Below are 19,803 nucleotides of genomic sequence, written 5' to 3'. Positions count from 1 at the left end.
ACAGATGGAGGGGTCACTTGTGAATTGTCTTCTGTGCAAAGACTCTCATGGTCTCGTGTGGGAGACGGACAACCGCCAAGATCAGATCTGTGCTGAAATAGACAGCGGTTGAAGGTGGCTGCCACCTGCTCTTTTAATGACTGTCAGAAAACACCGCTGTGATCCCTGGTGTCAGCATGTGTGTCTCTTCTGGTCTAGGGGATATGCAACAAAGCACGTGGTGGAAGGTCTGGAACCTCGGACACTGTACAGATTTCGACTGAAGGTCACCAGCCCGTCTGGAGAATATGCGTACAGCCCTGTGGTCACCGTGTCCACAACCAGTGAGTAACAAACACTCTGACTTACTTATGTAAAGACACATGAAGATACACCAAGGTGGTGCTGATGGAAACATCCTGCCTTTTTCCTGGCCTTACACGAGGAAGCAGGAACGATTCCATTTTTAAACGCTGTGCTGACAGTGTACCAATGGGGCCTGGCCGTCGCACAGGGACATCTAGCAGTGCTTCCGCCAACGGGAGGTCTGTTTTTGTGCCAGCACTGCCCTGTGGGTGCACGTTCCGTACAAAAGGGTGGGGTCACCCCTCTTAGGACATGGGCCAGACGCGCGTGGGTTGAGCAGACGTTCTCCTGCGGAGAACCAGTGCCTGTTGCCTGTCCTCAGGTGACAGACAAGGTCCACTCGGTGTTTTCTCCTTTGCGGACAACTTCAGTGTGTGTGTCTTGATTTCTGATTCCCGGGGATATTGTGAGTGAGGAAGAATGAACAGCGATACTTCCGTCCACAGAATGCAGGAGGGAGAGTGCCACACGGAGGTGGGGGTCAGAGCTGGCCACGTGCCTCTGACCCGTGCAGCTGGTGCCCAGGTCAGACCAGGGCAGCAAATATTCTTTGTGATCGGTATTTTAAAACATTTTAAAGATGTGTGTATATCCCATAGCATCTTTTAACGAGACTGTTGTAAAGACTGAAATAGTCAGAAGTGATCTTTCTGGCTCACTCTGAAAACACATGTCTTTTTGCCGCTGTACAAAGAAATCTTCCTCTTGTAGGTAAAAAGTCATTTTAAAATGTTATTCAATGTGACATTTGGCATATATCTCGATCTCTATCTCTTTCCCTATTCCTCTATCTATTTTTCCTCTTGTGGGTTTTCTTTGTCTCCTTTAGGCATTTATTCATGGACGTTTTTGTGTGGATTAAAGGTAATTCAGATTTTGAGTCAACCTATTAATATCTTCAGTTGCAAACAAGGGGTTAGGGGACCGGATCTTAGTTTAGCAAACTGAGAGTTTAGTTAAAGCTGAGAGGGGCGAAGCTGTGTACACTCCCAAGTGCTCAGCTAGTTTTGTGAAGAAACAAAATTTCAGAGGAGACTTTTGAAGTGGATTGGTCACTGATGGAGATGCATGCCTGTCAGGAAAGAGGGCTTGTCCCTTAAACGGGTGACTTTGAAAGCATTTGCTTTCGTGTGAAAGGCATTGAGCTCCTGGAGCTTTTAGGGGAAAGAAAAGAAGGCAAACCAGCAGAACACAAGTTAGTTCTTGGCGTGTGGAGGGAAGACAAGGGGGCAGGAGAAAAAGTTGGCAAAGGGAGCCTATCATTTGAACAGAGACCCTTGGGGACCCGGGGCCTGGTTGCTGTGAGGCCTCCGTGCAGCTCCCTCCGGTCCCCTCCTGCCCCCCCTGCATCCCCAGCCCACCCCCACGCCTCTGCCCCTGCTGTCTGGAGCGCCCCCATCACCGGCCTGTGGGCCGCCCCCTCCAGTCCTGCGCCTGTAGAGCCTGCTCCGGGGCCGGAGCGGGGCTCAGCCTCCGCCCACGTGCCTTTCCCTTCTCTGCCGTGGACTTTAGCTCATCCCCCGGCACAGAGCTGTGCCGCACCGCCTCTAGCAGTACTTCTTGCATCTTATTTCACGTCTTTATCTTCTTTGTCTCCCACCTATTTGCTCCTGAAGGGAGGGGCGATGGGTCAGTCTGCATGCAGACGGTCCTTCATAAATGGGGGTGGACGCACGGCGAATGGAAAGGCCTAGAGGCGGCATTAAGCGGATGAGCTCGCTGTCAGCTCGCTCTCATGTCTCTTGGGAGCTGGATCTGTTTCCCCCCACCTGGACCTGCAAGGTGAGGGTGAACTGGATGCAGAGGCGACCTTGGTGAGCCTCAGGCGGTCACTGGCGTCCTTAACATGTCAAAGCCAGGGCGGGGTCTTCCGGGCTTCCTGCCAGACTGGGTGACATGCAGGCAGTTCTTCATTTGGAGCTCTTTAGGAGGTTAGAAACCATAGTACCTGTCTATCAGCTGCCAAGGGCTCTGCCTTCTCATTGCCAAACTGGCTTCCGAGAGGCAGCCGTGAATAACTGGCTCAGTGGTCCAGGGCGTTTGTCTCGGCAGTCCACAGCTCCCGTGGGCAATTAGCCAGGACCGATGGCAGGGACACGGGCGTGATGGAGACTGGGCTTCTGGTGATGTCCCGGTGAGCTGGGATTCCTGAGCATGTCGCTGGCAGGTCACAGCACAGGTGCTGCTCTGAGGACGCGGGCTCAGCCTCAGGGGCGCCCCTAGTGGTAAGGTTCAGGTACACTCTTTCTTCCGGCTGGCCCCTGCTCCCTTAGCTCTTGTTACATTTACAATATCCAAAGCAGACTCTCTTAAGGAGGCAGACCATGCTACACAAAGAATTAAAAAGATGCACATTGTACAGAACAAGTGAAAATGCTTCTGTGGGTTGATAATTTGCATTCAGTTTGAAAGTGTTTTAGGGAATTACAAAAGCATGTACTTTGAATAAAGGATGCTCGGTCTATTTTTTTTTTTTCCAGGTAAAGTACACGAGACTCTTGCTTAAATGAGGCATGCAATTTTAATCAGTTGGGCCCTTAGAAAGAAAGAAAAACAGCTGGTGCTTGTTCATTGGCAAATATCTTCTCCAATGGGCTCATCATTTATGCACTGCTCTTCGTGGAGAGTTAGCTTCCACCAGGAAAGATGTTACTACCACATTATAATCTCTGCAGCTAAATGACCCTGTTATAGAACAGGAGTGATGGCCTTCCAAAGACCTCCCTGCCCTCCTCCTCTCCTGGGAGAGTCATTCATTCATTCATTCATTCATTCACTCGTTCATGAGGTCCCCCCTGTGTGGTCCTGCCTGGTGAGTCCCACCCATACAGGGTGGATGAGCACTTGTGGACATTCTCCCCACAGGCAGCGTCAGTTCAGTATTTGGAAGGACAAAACTCAGGGTACACATTAGAAAAACAAACCCACGAAGTCAAAGCCTGACTTCTTTATTTTCGGCTGCATGAACTGATGCCATCTCTTGGGCCAGATCCACGAAGTCTTGAGGGACTTGGGAGCAGCAGGAGTGGACCGTTTGGCTCAGGCTGGAATTTCCTCTTTGTTCTTCTCCACTCCTGCCTGGAGTGGGAGTAGGAAGAACCGCTCTGCTCTGCCAGCAAGAGCCTCTCCTTTCCTATTTCTCTGTCAAGTTCACAAACGGGAGACCCGCCCGGCCTCGGGTGACCCACGCCTGCCCTGCTGGCCGTCCTGGTGCCTCTTTGCCCCCCTCACAGTGGTCACGCTGAGAAAGCTTTCTTGCCCCAAATGACAGTTCCTGCTGCCTTGTGCAAGCAAGGAATGAGCAACAGTTACGCTGTTCTCCCTCTCTTCCTTGAGACGACGCTTCGTTCTCAGAATAAGAAATGAGAGGGCTGATGACCTCCTGCAGAAGCTGGAAAAGGCAACACATTTATTTAAATTATATCCTGATCGCGAAATACCCTGGTCTTGGCTATGCAGACGCCCTCAGCGTCTAAGCATGAAATGAACTTACCTCGTTTCCCAATATTTGCACACTGCAGAGCCTCCTGGGCGGCCGCACCAGGAAGTGAGCCCAGTGGGAGGGCTGTGCTGCTCAGGTAAGATGGACAAGGTGGCTCGCACGTGGTCAGCACGGAAGTGTGCTGGGAGGCTGTGAGTGCTTTAGAAGTTTCTTTAAAATCGCAAGAAGTGAACACTTCTCTGAAGCGTTTTTAGGCTTTAGGCACCCCCCTTTCATTGTATACTTTGTGGGTGTGTGGGAGTTGTCTGTCGGTCTTATTTATTTAAGATGTCTGCTTGTTTTCAAAAGTTACTACGAATGGATGCATATAGAGAATTGATCAGCTACCTCAACACGTACTAAACGCCCAAGGAAGGAGTGTGGCCTGACGAGACGTGCTCTGAGCTGCGATGTGATCCACCCCTGCCTGGGTGACCTGCCTGACTCACGCGGCCTTTCTGGCTCTGAGTTTTGTGGTCTGAAGGAGAACCTAAGCAGCGTTGTATGAAGTCCTAGGTGCAGCTTAATTAATAGGATTTCAGTCAGAAGACCACATTTTAAAATTGAGTAGACACAGGAGGAACTTCCTGTGTTCTTCTAGATGATTCCATGCAAATTACTTGTTTTTGTATTTTTAGTGGCAATTGAAGAGTGAGAGTCTCAGAAGTGGGGGCTGTTTGGTGAGATAACAGACTTTCCCTCCACGCCACCCTTTCCCTCCTTTCTGGGAAGTGTGAGGGAAGGGGAACTTGACTCATAGTATGTCCACTACAGTGGGATGGGTCACATACTACATTGTTGTAAGCCATAATACTGTAGCCCAGGGTTTCTCCATGTGCACTGCTGACCTCATGGGGCTGGATAATCCTTGGCTGTGGGCCGTCCTGTGCACTGTAAGATGTTTATCGACATCCCTGGCCTCTACTTGCTAGATGCCAGTAGCACCAACCCTTAAGTTGTGACAACCAAAACCATCATCAGACTTGATCAAATGTCCTCGGGGGGTTTTCTGGGGGCAAACCCCTGCCCCCTTGCGTAGCCCTCTAGTGGAACACCGAGCTAGGCATGACCTCCCTTGGAAGGGCAGGGACAGTGTGGGCCTTACGTTTTGACAGTTTATCCTGATACTTTCATTCAAAGCTTTTGGTCTAAAAATATGTGTGGAATGATGAAAGGAAGTACAATATAGCTAAAAAATCTTTAAGAGATTGGCAAGCTCTCGCAGACCAAATTATTTCAAAACAATTTTAACTTGGCCTAAATTTATTTTTATCAAACAGAAGAAAGGGTATCAGCGGAAGGTCATTCTGATAGTGATCCTTTCATTCTTCTGCCCCCGGCCCCCAGTTTGTACTTTGTCCAGCTAAACTCCTCCAAGGAAAGCAGGAGAATGGATGACCCCGAGAGTTTTCCCACCCCAAGGAGCTGGAATAGGGAATGTTACGTCCCACTGGGCAGAGATGGCCAGTGGGCGTCGGCCGGCCAGGCTGTAAGAGGGAGGTGAAGTGGTTGGGTGAGCCCCAGGAGGCAGTCTGGGGTGAGTGTGGGAGGACCAAGGACAAGGGTAGAGGGTGGAGGTTGTTTTTTAGGTTTTAGAATAATAATAGGCTGGACGTACACACTCAGTGGAACTGGCAGGGGAGAGGCACACGGTTGTCTTGTTGTCTCTGGGACCACCAGTGACTTGGCATGTAAGTTACTTAACAGACATTTGTTGAGTGAATGGACGAGACCTCTGAGATGACTCAAATGAGGGATTATACACGCATGCCCATGGGGGTCAGGTAGGTATTCTAAGTGTGGTTGGGGGTGAGCCGAAGGCAGAGGGACTATGCCCTGTACCCAACAAGGGCAGCTGCTCCCACCATGACTCTCCTCAGCCACAGACACGTGGTGGAGACTTACGACACGCCAGGTGCTATTCCCAGGGCTGTGCTTGTATTATTTCATTAAGCTTCATCAGACGTAATTTTAAAAATTAGAAAATCGTGGTACGTGACACCAATGAAGCCGTGACATAAATGCCTTGAAAGACGGGCTTCTTTCCCTTGTCCCTTTGTTCCCACACTCAGCTGGGTTTTGAGCTTCTGCCCATCCTCTACCTCGAGGAGCTCACATTCCCCATGTACAAAGGACGCCCTCCTGTCTGCCCCACTGTCCGTTGTTCCTTTGCTATTTCTCAGGCTCCTTCTCCTTGCTCGTCTTTACCCTTCTGCCCCCACAGCTCAGAGGAGGCAAGGCCAATGTGACTGGTATATTTCTGGGAAGAACCCACGTTTTGGATTCCAAATGTTAAAGCAATCTGTCTTTGTTTGTTTGTTTGTTTCTTTGGCAGGGGAAACCCAGCATGTTGTGACAGTTGTGGAGCTAATCCTAGCTTGTGAGAAACATTAAGTCTCATGAGATCTGAAAGGATCGTTTTCAAGTGTTATTTAACATTCACAGAACAATGCTTTCATAACTTGAAAGTGTTCCAAGCCTTTAGGATAGCATTCTTCTCTTAATGTGTGAAAATAAGGTCCTTTGCAGTAAAAGAAGGCGTCAACTCAGAAATGTAAGATACTGGAACAGCCAAGTGCCTTCTTGGTGGTGAACATGAACGTCTACTTAAGGCCACAGGAGGAATACAGCCAGAACAAATCTTCTTTCATTATATTTTGGGTGACTTCTTTCCATCTGCTTTCTCCAGGGGAACCCATAAGCAGTGAGTATTTCCATCGAGCTGTCAATGTGAATGATGAAGATTTGCTGGTTCGACTTCTTCAAGGAGGGTGAGAGAACTCCACCATTTAAAAAATTGTTTTTTTGTTTCTAAATTTTTTAGTGTCCATGAAGTGCAGTGAAATGCATGATACAGCTTTATTTTATTTTCCGAAAATTTCCCATGCTTTTCAACTGGCTCCAAAATTGACCTCAGGTGACTGATGTGAGTTTGGCATCATCAGTAAAGATGACGCTAGAGCCCCATGTAAGGGGTACATGTTGTGATTATTTAATGAAAACTGAAAAAGTCTGGGTATCATATTTTCTCCCCAGAACTAAATTCTGACTCGTGCTTACGTAGCAGTTAGGCAAATTTCACCCCAAAATGCCCACATCTAATTCCTAATAGAATTAAGTCATCACTAAATCAGCTGTTTCTAATTCAAAGGGCTGATAGAACATTAGAAGGACAGTAGCGGATATAATTTCTGCAGATGAGGTGTTTGAAGCTGCCTCCTAAATGAAACAAGGGACAATGTCGTCACCTAGATTCTTTTTGAATCAGTAGTTTTGAGTGCCCTAGAAGACAAGTCATCTATGAATTGGGGCTCTTGTACGTTGGAGAAGAGAAGGTTCCCGCAAAAACCAAAGCTGCTAAGCTGACATTTAAGCCCTTTGTGCCTAGCAGGTGAGATGGGAATCGAGGCAAAAGCGTGGCTGTCCACCCCACGGGCTCCTGTTCATGGAGCGTCTGCAGCCAAGATGCCGTGTCCTTCTCAGAGTGTTTTATCAGCTCGCATAATGGTTTTGAGTTGAAGGGAGTGCCTCTTTTTAGTGAAATTACAGCAATTTTCTCTTCTTTCCTTGTGAATTTAAAATATTCGGCAGGGCAGTCTAAGACAACAAAAATTTAATGGCCCAGAAGAAATTGGAATTTTCGGTAAAATGAACCATTTTAGCCACCTGTGCTGAACGCGTATGAGAAGTCAGCTGCAAATTTACAGGGAGTCATGCCAAGCATGTTAATCTTTTTTTCCTGTTTTCCCCCAGTAACGTGAAGGTTGATGTCCCCAATAAGTTTGGCTTCACGGCGCTGATGGTTGCTGCCCAGAAAGGGTACACCAGGTGGGCTTTATTCCTTCTCACCTTTCAGTGAGGGGCTGTGGCCACTTCCAAAGACTCCAGTCACGGTGGGGATGGGAGGGAAGAGGTGCTGGACGAACCCCATTTCTTTTCTCTTTCCAAAACTGTGCCCTGTACGGGCTGAACAAAATCTCAGCTGTTTTTCTCATAAAGTTATAGGACGTGCATGAGAGTGTGTAAAAATGTGTACTTGTATGGTGAGGAAAAGAGGTAGCCATTTAATTAAACTTTGCAGTATATTTTATATGTCCTGGGAAAACTGGGTATTAGAGTTTGAATTTCTTTAAAAAAAAAAAAAAGAGGACTATTAATTCTGGAAAACAAACTTCCCTGATAGGTTGCTAAGGTATAATTTTCACTGATACACTCCATTATCTCGGTTCCACACAGAGGCATAAATACTAATAGCTTATTTTTCAATCATATTTTAACTACTAAAATGCCATTATGGAAAAAATAGAAATGTATTTTCATTCAATGCCATCATTTGAAAATATATTTAAAATGGTCATTGACGTGACAGTGGACTAGTTTGATAGTCCAATTTGTTTCTGTGCCATAGTTTGTTTTCAATGAATAATTCATGTAAAAGGTAAAACCCCATTTTCTGTGTGTGAGTGTTAGTGTGTGTGTGTGTGTGTGTGTGTGTGTGTGTGTGTGTGTGTGTGTAAGGGTAGTTTGCTGCTTTGCCCTGTCTTTAAAGCTAGCTGGTCTCTGAAGATGGAGAGGGACGTATTGGGAAGACATGTCATAAATATAGTGGTTTTCAGTTTTACTGGATTATCGCTGGTTCCTACTCATTGAAGCTACTTATCCAGCTGTGTTTAAATTTGTCCCCTTTAGGCTTGTGAAAATCCTCATTTCTAATGGCACTGATGTGAATCTGAAGAATGGAAGTGGCAAGGACAGGTAGGTGGATGGAATATAACCAAAAAGTTCCCATATTTGTGTTGCTAGGCTTGTGCCCAGAGGGTTTTTGATTTAATGCAAATATTTGATCATTTCTTTTGGCAGTACTGAGAGATAAAGTACCATGTCACAAAGGAAAGATGGCAACGACGGAACTGTCTTATTCATTTGCTCCCTGAGTCAACAGCGTATTTGTGGGGTCTCTATTCTCATGCACAGATCTACCCTCCACCAGTGCCCAGCACAGACACACCAAATGCTCTGTAAACGATAGTTATTAACGTGGCATCACCAGCTCTGTGCTGGGCACTCGGTTGTAAGTACTTGTCGCACTTTGTACCTTCCTAAGGGCTGTCATTGCATTTTGCTTTTCTCTGTGAACTAAGTTTCTAGTGTTTCTAAAGACGCTAATGGCAATCAGAAAGGTACAACCTGAGAACTTCCTGAGGTGAAAGGGCCGAGTGCCTTACAGGAGGTCACGAAAAGAGCCTGAGCCTTAGAAATCTATACTTACAGATCAAAGAACACTTTAGAAAGACTTGAAAATGGTCACTAACTCAGTAATTAGACTTAATTAATTAACTTAAATCAACCAGTATGTACTGGATGACTACAGGTTCTGTGCTTGGCACTTGGGTAGAACAAAATGCAAAGCTCACAGTCACATAACGCGACACACAGATCCAAGGCTTGTGCACTGCAAACTAGCATCGAAGGGTAGCTACCAAACACTGATCGTAAATCGTAGGCCACAAAAAAAAAACATCAATTTCTAAAACCGGAAAGCCTGCTTACTATACTCGCTGCACACAATGCAGAAATAGATTTTGAATAATAACATAAAACAATCACTTGTAAATTTAAACAGCAGTTTTCCAACTAGTTCGTAGGTGATGTTGGAACTAAGCCGTTAAGTCAAGAAGGTTGGAAAAGAATAATAGCAATTTAAAAAGAAAAATGAAAAAGGAAAAAATTTGAGAGGTAGGAAAAGGAAAGACTTAAAAGTAGAAATTGATTAATTAAAAAATAAAGATTGAGATGTGAAGAGCTGCCTCTTAAACAAAAATCTCTTCAATAAAATGGACCAGTTTCTTATAAATCTTAGAAGAAAAAAAATTAGGAAATTGAAAAGGTACATAACTGTGGTTATAGAAGAAATTTAAACATGAGAAGAAAAATGGGGCACTTGCATCTAAAGTAGTAGTTTGATCACTTCATTGAAATGGCTGCTTTTTCTGAGAAAATTGAAACCACCAAAACCAACCCAAGAAGCAGAAAATCTGAAATAACCAATACCCATACAAGAAATTAGAAAATTTATTAAAGGATTACCTCCAATATAGCGTGACTGTTCTACCAGTCAGCTTGTTTTGTTTTCTAGATGCTGATAATAACCTTGAATTTTTCCAGAGCAGAGAGGAAGGAAGCTGGAAAGCTACAGAGGATAACCTCATTGCTAAAATCTGATAGTAAGAGAAAGAAACCGATTTGTATGTCTGTATGTGTGAAGACTTTTATATATCTCTCCTATCTCAACTAAGTGGGCTGTGCAGGAGAGTAAGGATATCTAGTATTAGGAAATGTTGTATCATACTTCTCACCAGGAGACTAAAGGTGAACACCTGTGTGTGTGTAGATGCAGAACAAAAATTCGGTGTAACACGTCACATCAAGATACTTTTAAAAAGTATCTTATTTTTTAAAGTGCAGGATACTTTCAGCCCTGGGACAGTGTCTGTCATATGGGAATGAGTGAATCCTTTGATGGCATCATACAAACTTGTCTATCATCTCAGATGATGGGCCAGTGTCACCGTTAGTGTTGACAGATTCCTTTGAAAAATTAGTAATGAAGCCCATGGTCAAGAGAAAGCTCAATGTCAAATCCCAACTCCTGTCTGGATGGGGGGGCGTGACCTTGGGCAGGTTACTTAACCTCTCGGTACCTCAATTTCCCCATCTATAAAATAGGGGTAATAGAAGTACTTACAGGCTTGTGAGCATTTAATGAGTCTGTATGTGGAAAAAAACACATAAACAGTGCTAGGCATATAGCTAACTACAAGTTACATATTGCTATTTCATGATTGGTATTTTGGCAGGCTGATCAGCTCAGCAAGACTTGAAATGAGGTGAGAGGCATGGTTCCTTTCCTGTAGAACCAAAAAGAATCAGCTTTCAAATATTTGGACTTAATAAGGAGGTTCAGTAAAATGGCCAGCTATAAAATAAAGAAAAACAATTTCTTAAATAATGGCAATCAATAACTAGTTAATAAATACAATAAGGGAAACAAAGTAGAATAAAAAAATAAACATCTGATAAAAGTAAGAAATTTGTATACAAAACCTATAAAAATTTACTGAAAGATAAAAATTTAAAAACTAGGGCCATATACCATATGCCAGTATGGCAAGATCAAATATTATAAAATTTTCAGTTTTTTCCTAATTAAATATAGGTTCAGTGTAGGCTCAAATGGAGTTTTTCTTGAGAACCTGTCAAAATGATTCTGTAATTTATCTGGAAGAACAAATAGATGATACTAGCTACCAAAACTTTGTCAAAGAAGAATGTGGAAGGACTTGCTTTGACAGTTATTTAAATGCTCATAAAATTTTAAGTAATTACGGTAGTATGATACTGGTACAAATAATTGGAAAAAAGATAAATAGAATGGAATATAAATCCTAAAATCAATCTCCATAGACATTAGGATTTAATATGTGATGACGGGGGCAACAAAGATCAATGAGGAAGGTGCTGGAAAAATAGGCTACTTGAAGAAAAAAAAAAATTAAGCTAAATCCTGGCCTTCCAGAATGCATCCAGATAAATTCCAGGTGAATTAAGAATTAAGTGTAAAAAACAAAACCATAGAAAACACAGGCATATACTGTGTTTCCCTGAAAATAAGACCTAGCTTGGCCATCAGCTCTAATGTATCTTTTGGAGCAAAAATTAATATAAGACCCGGTCTTATTTTGCTATAAGACTGGGTCTTTTATATTATATTATACTATATTATATTACATTATATTATATTATGTAATAAAATATAATATTATAGTATATGAAATATATTATAGTATATTAAATATGTTATTACATAGTGTTATATAGTATATTAAATACATTATATTACATTAAATATATATTACATTATTTTTATATAATACTACATAGTAACATTTAATATGCTATAATATACCATAATATATACTCTATATTACTATAATATAATATAATATATTTAACATACTATAATATTATATTTTATTACATAATATAATATAATATAATATAATATAATATAATATAATATAATAAAATAAAATACCTGGTCTTATATTATAGTAAAATAAGATCGGGGCTTATATTAACTTTTGCTCCAAAAGATGTATTAGAGCTGATGGTCCGGCTAGGTCTTATTTTCAGGGAAAAAGGGTATCTATCTGATCTCATAATGTGAAAGACTAAAGGATTATGAGAAATCACTAAGAAAAAGATTAAGAATACATCATACATTTGAAAAACCTGAATTACAAAGTCAAGGACAATCTGGGGCAAGATTTGCAAACATAGACAAATTACTGGCAACTTTAACTATAGAAAATACGTACCTATACTTAAACCCAAAACATCTATACACAGTAGAAAAAGCAATTTACAGAGAAGACAATTCATAGCAGAAGAAATTAATTCTATGAAAAATGTTTAGCCCTGCTAGTAATAAATGTCCACCTATCACATTAGCAGTTAAAACATGATGGCAGTGTTGGTATAGGGTGAGTAAAACGGACACTTTCAGATGCAGTCGATACCAGTGTGAACTGATGTGACATTTCTGGACATGAACTTGGCGACATGCATCAGAAGCAAACAGCCTCAACCCTGGGCAGGTGAAGGGCAGCTCTCTTCTTCCTGGGAGTGTCCAAGAAATGGAGGCCCCGTGTAAGGACACAGATGTGGCCATCAGGTTCCATTGCAGCCCCGTCTGGGCTGGGGCCTCAGGGCTGGACATTCCATTTATCACCCAGAGAGAGACCTTGTACAATTTTTTTTATTGAGATATTATTTATATGCCATGAAATTCATTTCTGTAAAATGTACAGTTCAGCATTTTAAAGTATATTAACAGAGTTGTACTACCTAATTCTAGAACATTTCAGAAAGAAGCACTGTACTCATGAGCAGGTACCCCCCCCCCCGGCCGGTTTCCTCTCCCCTTAGCCTGTGGTAACAACAAGTCTGCTAGTCTGTCTCTCTAGAATGCTTTCCTGCACATTTCATATCAATGGAATCATATAATATGTGGCCTTTGGTGTCTGGTTTCTTTTATTTATCGTCGTGTTTTAAGGCTCATTCGTGCTGTAGCGTATATCAGAAGTGTATTTCCTTTGTATGGCCAAATACTACTCCATTGTATGGGTATACCACATTTTGTCTATCCATTCACTAGTTGATGGACACATATACATTTTCTACGAATAATTTTCATGGCTTTTCCACTCAAATTAAGACTTCTTTCTCAGGGTTAAGCCAGGCAGGGTAAAATGTGGACCTGAGTTTGGCGACTGTACTTACAGCCAAACGCGGCTGCTTCTGTATGTTGCAGTCTGATGCTGGCGTGTTACGCGGGACACCTGGACGTGGTGAAGTGTCTCCGAAGACACGGTGCTTCCTGGGAGACGAGAGACCGAGGCGGCTGCACGGCTCTGCATTGGGCCGCAGATGGAGGCCACTGCAGCGTGATTGAGTGGATGATAAAGGATGGTTGTGAGGTACGGGGTCTGCCTTATGAACTGCACACATGCTGTTAATAACCTGAAATGCTGTGCCCCAGGGTCACGGAGAAGCAGAGCCTATTAGTTGAACTTAGAAATGCTGGAGAAAGTTCTCTGACTTCTCAGCAAGAACGCTCCTGAAACCTTGGGAAAAAAGACCCTTGTAGAAGTGACATGATAACGAGGCTTTGGATTGGCATGGAGGAAAAAAGAAACAGTGTTGAATCCAGAGCCGGCCTCATCCTTTTCTGCTTCACCTACTGTGTTTATCCCCTTGCTCGTTCATTCATTCATCTCTTCATTCCATCTCTCAGCAGTACTTTTATTGAGCATCTATTATGTGCCAGATACCCATAGGTGCTGGGGACACAAGAATGCGAGGAACTCTTACAGCGACAGTATTTCTTGTTGCTTCTAGAATTAGATTGTTTTTATTCTTGGTTTGCTTTAAAGATTAGTTACTACAAAAAAATTTCCAAAGAGAGAACTGAGTATATCAAGAATAGAGCATTTCAGCTCTTAGTGTTTTTACCTAGAAGCAGGAATGCTGGGTCTGCTTTTGGTTTCATGTTCTCAGTACGTCTACATTTGATTCAGCAAATAAAAGTGGAGTCTGGACTTCTGAAGATGGGTAAACAGAGTTAGCTCGAGGATGGTAACGGCTGATAATTTTGAAAACTTTAGTTCAAGACTTCAAAGAAGTCAAATAAAAATTTCAAGGTGTGGAAATAAGGAACGAAGAACAAAATGCTGTCTTAATTATGATTGCCAGATGGGTAGAGTACTGAGAAATTAAATTGGTGGTCTGGAAAACTCACAATGAGAAAAGTCCCACATCCTGGAAGATGTTAGTAGATCTGTTCTAGTTTGTCTCTGAAGTGTGGTTAAGGAAAGCCAGGCTTAAGTTGCAGGACCTCACGGATTCAGGGGCCGCTTTTTGCAGGCTGAGAAAAGGGCCCCTGGAAGGAAAAATCTCAGTCCTGAAGATAATTCCTTTTAATAACATTTCTTGTTTTCTTTGTCTGAGAAACATGCGCAAAAGGTCAGAAGGATTAGCCTGGGAGCTTCGGTGGCAAGGCCGGGCCACACCTGCCTTGTGTGGTAGGGACAGCCACGTTCCCTTGTTTGGTTTATGATGAACTCCGCTCATGCTTTGGACCCAAATAAAAGTGTGTAGCTAAAAATGAAGGTTGGCTTTTGCTGAAAGAAGGGCAGGTCTCTGCCATGAACATTTAAATATGGGATGTGGGAAGTGTAGGCTCTCTGGGCTTCCGATATGAACACACTTCTTTAGGGGTGAATTCCATCTTTTTCTGTAGCCCTGGGGCTGCAGGAGTGTGTCCACTAAAGATTTCGGTGTGGCTGGCAGATGGCGGGTAGATGATGTCATCATGAGCCCCCCCATGACCTTGGCTTTGCAAGACCGTGGGACGGAGCTGGGAGCTAATGGGGCACGGCTGCCACCCTCTTCCTGAATGTAATAATTCATCCTGAGGGGGACTAACTTGCATGAGGAACCATCTCTGCATTCAGTGAGCCAGCCATGTGACCCCAGGAAAGGCACTGAGTACTCGGCGACTTGGTTTAATTATTTGGAAACTCGGGATAAAAATACCTACCCTGGTTTCACCCTCAGGACTAAAGGAGGTGTGTGTGAATGTGCCTTGAAAACTGTATAAAGCACCATGTAATACGAGGTGATCATTTTGTTATTATTGAAATATATTGAAGCTTGCTGCCCAAAGATTATTTGTGATTTGCCTGATGAAGACCCTGAAGACATTGCATTGGATAATCTCATCCATACAAACAACTGCAATGTCCCAAGGACCTACTGGCAGTTCCTTGTTCCATTCTGATGTTTTACTAAAGCTGCGGACATCACTGAGTAACTCTGTGGCAGAATTAGGTGTGGGTGAGTGTGTTCAGTGCCACTCTTCATGGATGGATGAGACCTTCCTTGGAACCTGAGGAGGCAGTGTTTACATTTTCTTATCCTCAAACATGTCTTTTAAAGCACTGCACTGAGAGATCTCAATGCACGGCGGACATGGCCCTCTCATGATGAGGCTGACGACGTTCTGGAGCAGGCATTCGGTTAGCTACCTTTTCCGGCTGGAATTCGTGTAATAGCTCTGGTTGCTCTGTATTAACCTGTAAGTCTCCTGCTTAAAGTTAGTACTTATTGGTAAGTAGAAGGGTGCGTGTATGTGGTACTTGTCTTGTTCCAGAAAGGATTTAAAGCTACTTGAACATTAAATAGCTTTCAATATTTGAAAGTCAGCTAAGTAAACTCTATTTGGAAAACAGGTGAGGAAAGGTAGGCAAGAGAGAACACGGTCAGGACTTCATGTGGAGCCAGGCGTAAGGTGGTTGTTTAATTCATTTTTCTATCCCGGCTTTTTCCCATTTGAACAAAATGTAGATGACGAGCCAGGGTCACTTTGATAAATGTGAACACAATTAGCACAGTCCAGGCGACCCTTCACCAAGTCTAGAAAGACTGAGATCTAAACAAGGGGAATTTCGGCAAGGAACTCTTCCTTTGTTTCCGATGGGCGTTGTTTTAAGCAAGAGAGATGGGACTCAGAGCCGCTCTCCCTGTGGCCTCACAGGTAGACGTGGTGGACGCTGGCTCGGGCTGGACCCCACTCATGAGAGTCTGCGCGGTCTCAGGGAACCGGAGTGTGGCCTGTCTGCTCATTGAAGCTGGAGCCGATGTGAACGTGAAAGATAAAGATGGGAAGACGCCTCTGATGGTAGGCCTTTCTCCAGAAGGCAGCTGAGTTTTCTGTGAGGCAGGAAGGTCAGAGCTGCTTCTGTGACGAGGCAACACTTGTGAGTTCAGTGGTGTATGAGCACTGGCTTTCGCTGGGTATGGATTCCCCGCCGGCCCGTTCACAAAGGCATGCCAGTGTCACCGTCATGTTTTTGTCATCTGTTTTCTACCACCATTTCTTTAAGAATGACCCTCCCCAGTCCCCGAGGCCGTCGGAGGATCCACAGGGATCTCCTACAAAGATGGTGCTGCTCTCTGCACTGGGCTGGCCCAGCATGTCTCCGTGTGGGGAAAGGCACGTCCGTTCCCGTTCTCCTTGCCGTTGGCATCGCTGTAGACTGAGAGTCTGGGGGTGCTGCTGGTGGGTTTTCCTGGGCCTGTCTGCCCCAGGCACAGCCTGGCTGCAGCCTCGTGGGGAGGGAGAAGCCCACTCACACCCCACTCGCGTTTGTTTTTCAGGTGGCAGTGCTAAATAATCACGAAGAGTTAGTCCACTTACTTCTTGACAAAGGGGCAGATGCAAGTGTGAAAAACGAGGTAAATCACTCGATCGCTTTCTCTACAGTTTTTCCTGGGAGGAGAATACAGAACAGTCATAGAATATAATTTTTGTTGTTTTTCTCTCTCAGTTCGGCAAAGGCATCCTCGAAATGGCCAGAGTTTTTGACAGACAGGTTGGGATATTCTTTGTGCCTTTCCAGGCTCATTTTGTAGTACTTTAAACAAAACGAAACGAAATCAAACCCACCCAACCCTTGGATTGCATTCACCTGTTTTTGTTTATCTAGAATGTACTCTCCTTATTAGAAGAAAGGCAACAAAAGCAGATGCTTAAGAAGTCGTCGGTCCCTTCTGCCCGCTGACCGGGCACTGCTTCTCTCCGAAAGGCGAGTGACACAAAACTAAACGTGACTGTTGAACTAGAGAGATGAAATACTGCATCTTTGAGAGTTATACATTTGATTATTTATTTAGTTGAAGACTCACAGTGACTTTTGTAACGTACAACTGTTCCCACATTGAAATACAACTTTTCACCTAAGCACGTGAGACTGTGGTGTCATCACTGGGCGTTTGCAGAATGGGGATGTTTTCTTGCACTTGGGCCTTTTGGAGTTAGACATGAAACAAAATATTTATGTACCGGAGCTGCACAAACATACATGGGGCTCCCACTTTCTGCTCCTGCCCCCCAAGCTGTCCTCCAGCTACTCCAGGACCTTGTGGAAATTCTTTCCCTCATGTGTTTTCAATTACGGCCTCCCCTCCTGACTTCAGGCTGCCAGGCGGTGTTGTCAGGCTGGTGTTTCCCCCTGGAGTGACACTCCTCCCGAAAGCCCAGGAGGCCATGTGCAAAGTTTTCTCCTCAGCTGCTGGCCTCACATCAAAGCGCAACATACATATTTCAAGACTCTGATGCTGCTCTGTTAGAGGTGTCTGGCGGGGGTCAGTCTTTCTCGAGCAGACCTGTCTGAGAATGTGTTTCCATCTACTTCGGTCCTGACAATGAAAGGCCCAGCCTGCTGGCATGTTGACAGCTTTGCCAGCACATAGTATATTAAATTTAGCCTTCTGAGCAGAAAGGGTTTTGATGCTGATCACGCAGTTCAGAGACAAGTAGGAATTAACCGCAGTGAGGTCTGCCGGTTGGGAGCTTAGACACAAACGTGGGGGAACTTGACCTCGGCGGGCACACTTAAAAGTCAGCAGTGTGAGCCAGCGGACCACATGTATTTAGCGTCTCCAGAGACAAGCTGGTTAACGGGGCCTCGTGAGCAGACCAGCTACAGCCGTCTGCACAGGAGTCCAATTTTTCTCTGGTAAGGAAATACCAATTAAAAGGTAATGAAGTCACCAAAGCTTGGGGGGAAGGACAGAGAGAAAAAGCACACAGTTTTACTGGTGTTGGCAATTCTCACCTTTATTCCACACACTTTGTAGAATATCCACCTTAGGAATTAAATTTGTGGGTCACATACCGTTTTCTCCTGAGCTATTCCATTAGTGTTTTCCCTTTTGTACAAATGCATATGCCTTCACATTTGCTAGATTACATTTTTAAAGATCTCTCTAACAACCAGAGCATGTCTCCACTTTCCAAGGCCCTTTCGCACCATGGTCAATGTTGACATTCACCCTAGTTCATTTCTCAGTCTGCTGCAAATCTTACGCGCGAGCCCCCTCTGTGGGAAGAGGGCACACGCTTTCTCACTGACAAAAGCTTGGCAGTATCGTCTTCTCCCCCTGAAGCCATGGGCCAGATAACAGGGCTGACTGGTCAGTGAAATGAGAGTGGAAATGGCTTCTGCCCCTCTGAGCAGAAGTTTTAAGAATCCTGTGTGTCTCCTCCCTCTGTCACAAGACCAGCTGAGGGCCGTTCCATCAGCCTGGGGCCCTTGGAGAAGAGCCAAAACTCACCCAAACAGACCTCACCTCTGAGCAAGAAATAATCCTTTCGTGCTGTAAGTCACTGACATTTAAGAGCGGTTTGTTATTGCAGCATAACTTAGCCAAAAACGGCGACTTACAAGATCCTGTCCTATATTTGTAAAGCTGATTTTCCACAAACGACACGAGCATGTCTCACATCTTATGGTTTCCAGTCTTATTTTGTTCAGATTTTTAAGAACGCAGGAATGGGTATTGCGTTTTATCAATTGTCTTTTTAGCATCGCTGGTAATCATAATACGGCGTACGGTAATCATTCCTACAATCTCCCAATCTGGTGACTTGGAGTATTCGATTTTACAGCACCGAGCCATCCTTATTTTCCTGAGATAATCTCATTGGGTTACAGTGGACTGCTGCATTCTATGTGCTCACATGCTATGTGTATTTGCTTTTTATCTTTTTTCCTTAATGAAATTAGATGATGGGTTTATCTTGTGTTTTAAGTTTCCCGGAGAAGCCACCCATGCTTTTATTAGTCTTACTTTTTCCATTAATTTATACTTTTTTTTTCTACAAATTCATTCCTTCTGTTTTCTCCTAGGTTTATTTTTTTGTTCCTTTTTGTAACTTTTTATGTCAGCTGTTAAATTCATTTTTATCTTTTTTGCTTAATATGTGAATTTAGGGCTATGAGTTTTCCCCTCAGCACTGCGTTAGCTGTATTCCCATAAGAAGTGTCCTAAACTTTCCCAATGAGAAGATTGAATTGGGGGCACTTTTAAATATGAATCTCTAGGCCCCATCCCAAGCCCTCTGAACTGAAATCTCCAGGTAAAGGACAGGAAAATGGATTTTTACAAGCATCCTCGATGAGTTCTTAAAATTCAAAGAGTGTGAGAAGCACAGCTGTAGAGTGTGCTATTTCACATGTTTTCACTATTTGCTGCATAATCTGTAATTCATCTTTGATTCAAGAAACTTTACATTTCTAGGGCGGAGAATTTTTGTTCTACTTTTACTGCATTATAATCTTGAGAATTTGTAGCATTTGGAATTTGAGTTTATTTTGTGGCTTATACAAAATTTTATATACATATATATTAAAATATAAATATATATAATAAATAGAAATAAATATATTTGGTACCCTCAGAGGGTGCCAAAACATTATATAGTGGGTGCCAAAAAAATGTACACACATTTTAAGAGAGGAAAAAACTATTAAAATTGTAATACTCAATATATACCGATAACAAAAGATGAA

General features: G+C 43.6%; 1 protein-coding gene across 1 annotated transcript in view; it reads left to right on the top strand.

Annotated features, from left to right (window-relative positions):
- FANK1 (fibronectin type III and ankyrin repeat domains 1) overlaps window positions 1-17,158 on the top strand; it is a 69,591-nt gene extending 52,433 nt beyond the window's left edge. The window contains exons 3-11 of the mRNA XM_033131232.1: window positions 199-323; window positions 6,516-6,597; window positions 7,580-7,654; window positions 8,516-8,581; window positions 13,200-13,365; window positions 15,984-16,127; window positions 16,607-16,684; window positions 16,777-16,821; window positions 16,936-17,158. Coding sequence (XP_032987123.1) covers window positions 199-323; window positions 6,516-6,597; window positions 7,580-7,654; window positions 8,516-8,581; window positions 13,200-13,365; window positions 15,984-16,127; window positions 16,607-16,684; window positions 16,777-16,821; window positions 16,936-17,010 — 856 coding nt within the window. The 3' untranslated portion in view covers window positions 17,011-17,158. The remainder of the gene's footprint in view (window positions 1-198; window positions 324-6,515; window positions 6,598-7,579; window positions 7,655-8,515; window positions 8,582-13,199; window positions 13,366-15,983; window positions 16,128-16,606; window positions 16,685-16,776; window positions 16,822-16,935) is intronic.
- Window positions 17,159-19,803: the final 2,645 nt, after the last annotated feature.

This window comes from Rhinolophus ferrumequinum, chromosome 16, assembly GCF_004115265.2.
Source record: "Rhinolophus ferrumequinum isolate MPI-CBG mRhiFer1 chromosome 16, mRhiFer1_v1.p, whole genome shotgun sequence".
NCBI lineage: Eukaryota > Metazoa > Chordata > Mammalia > Chiroptera > Rhinolophidae > Rhinolophus > Rhinolophus ferrumequinum.
The sequence above is the reverse complement of the archived record's forward strand: the minus strand, read 5'-3'. Positions and strand labels throughout refer to the sequence as shown.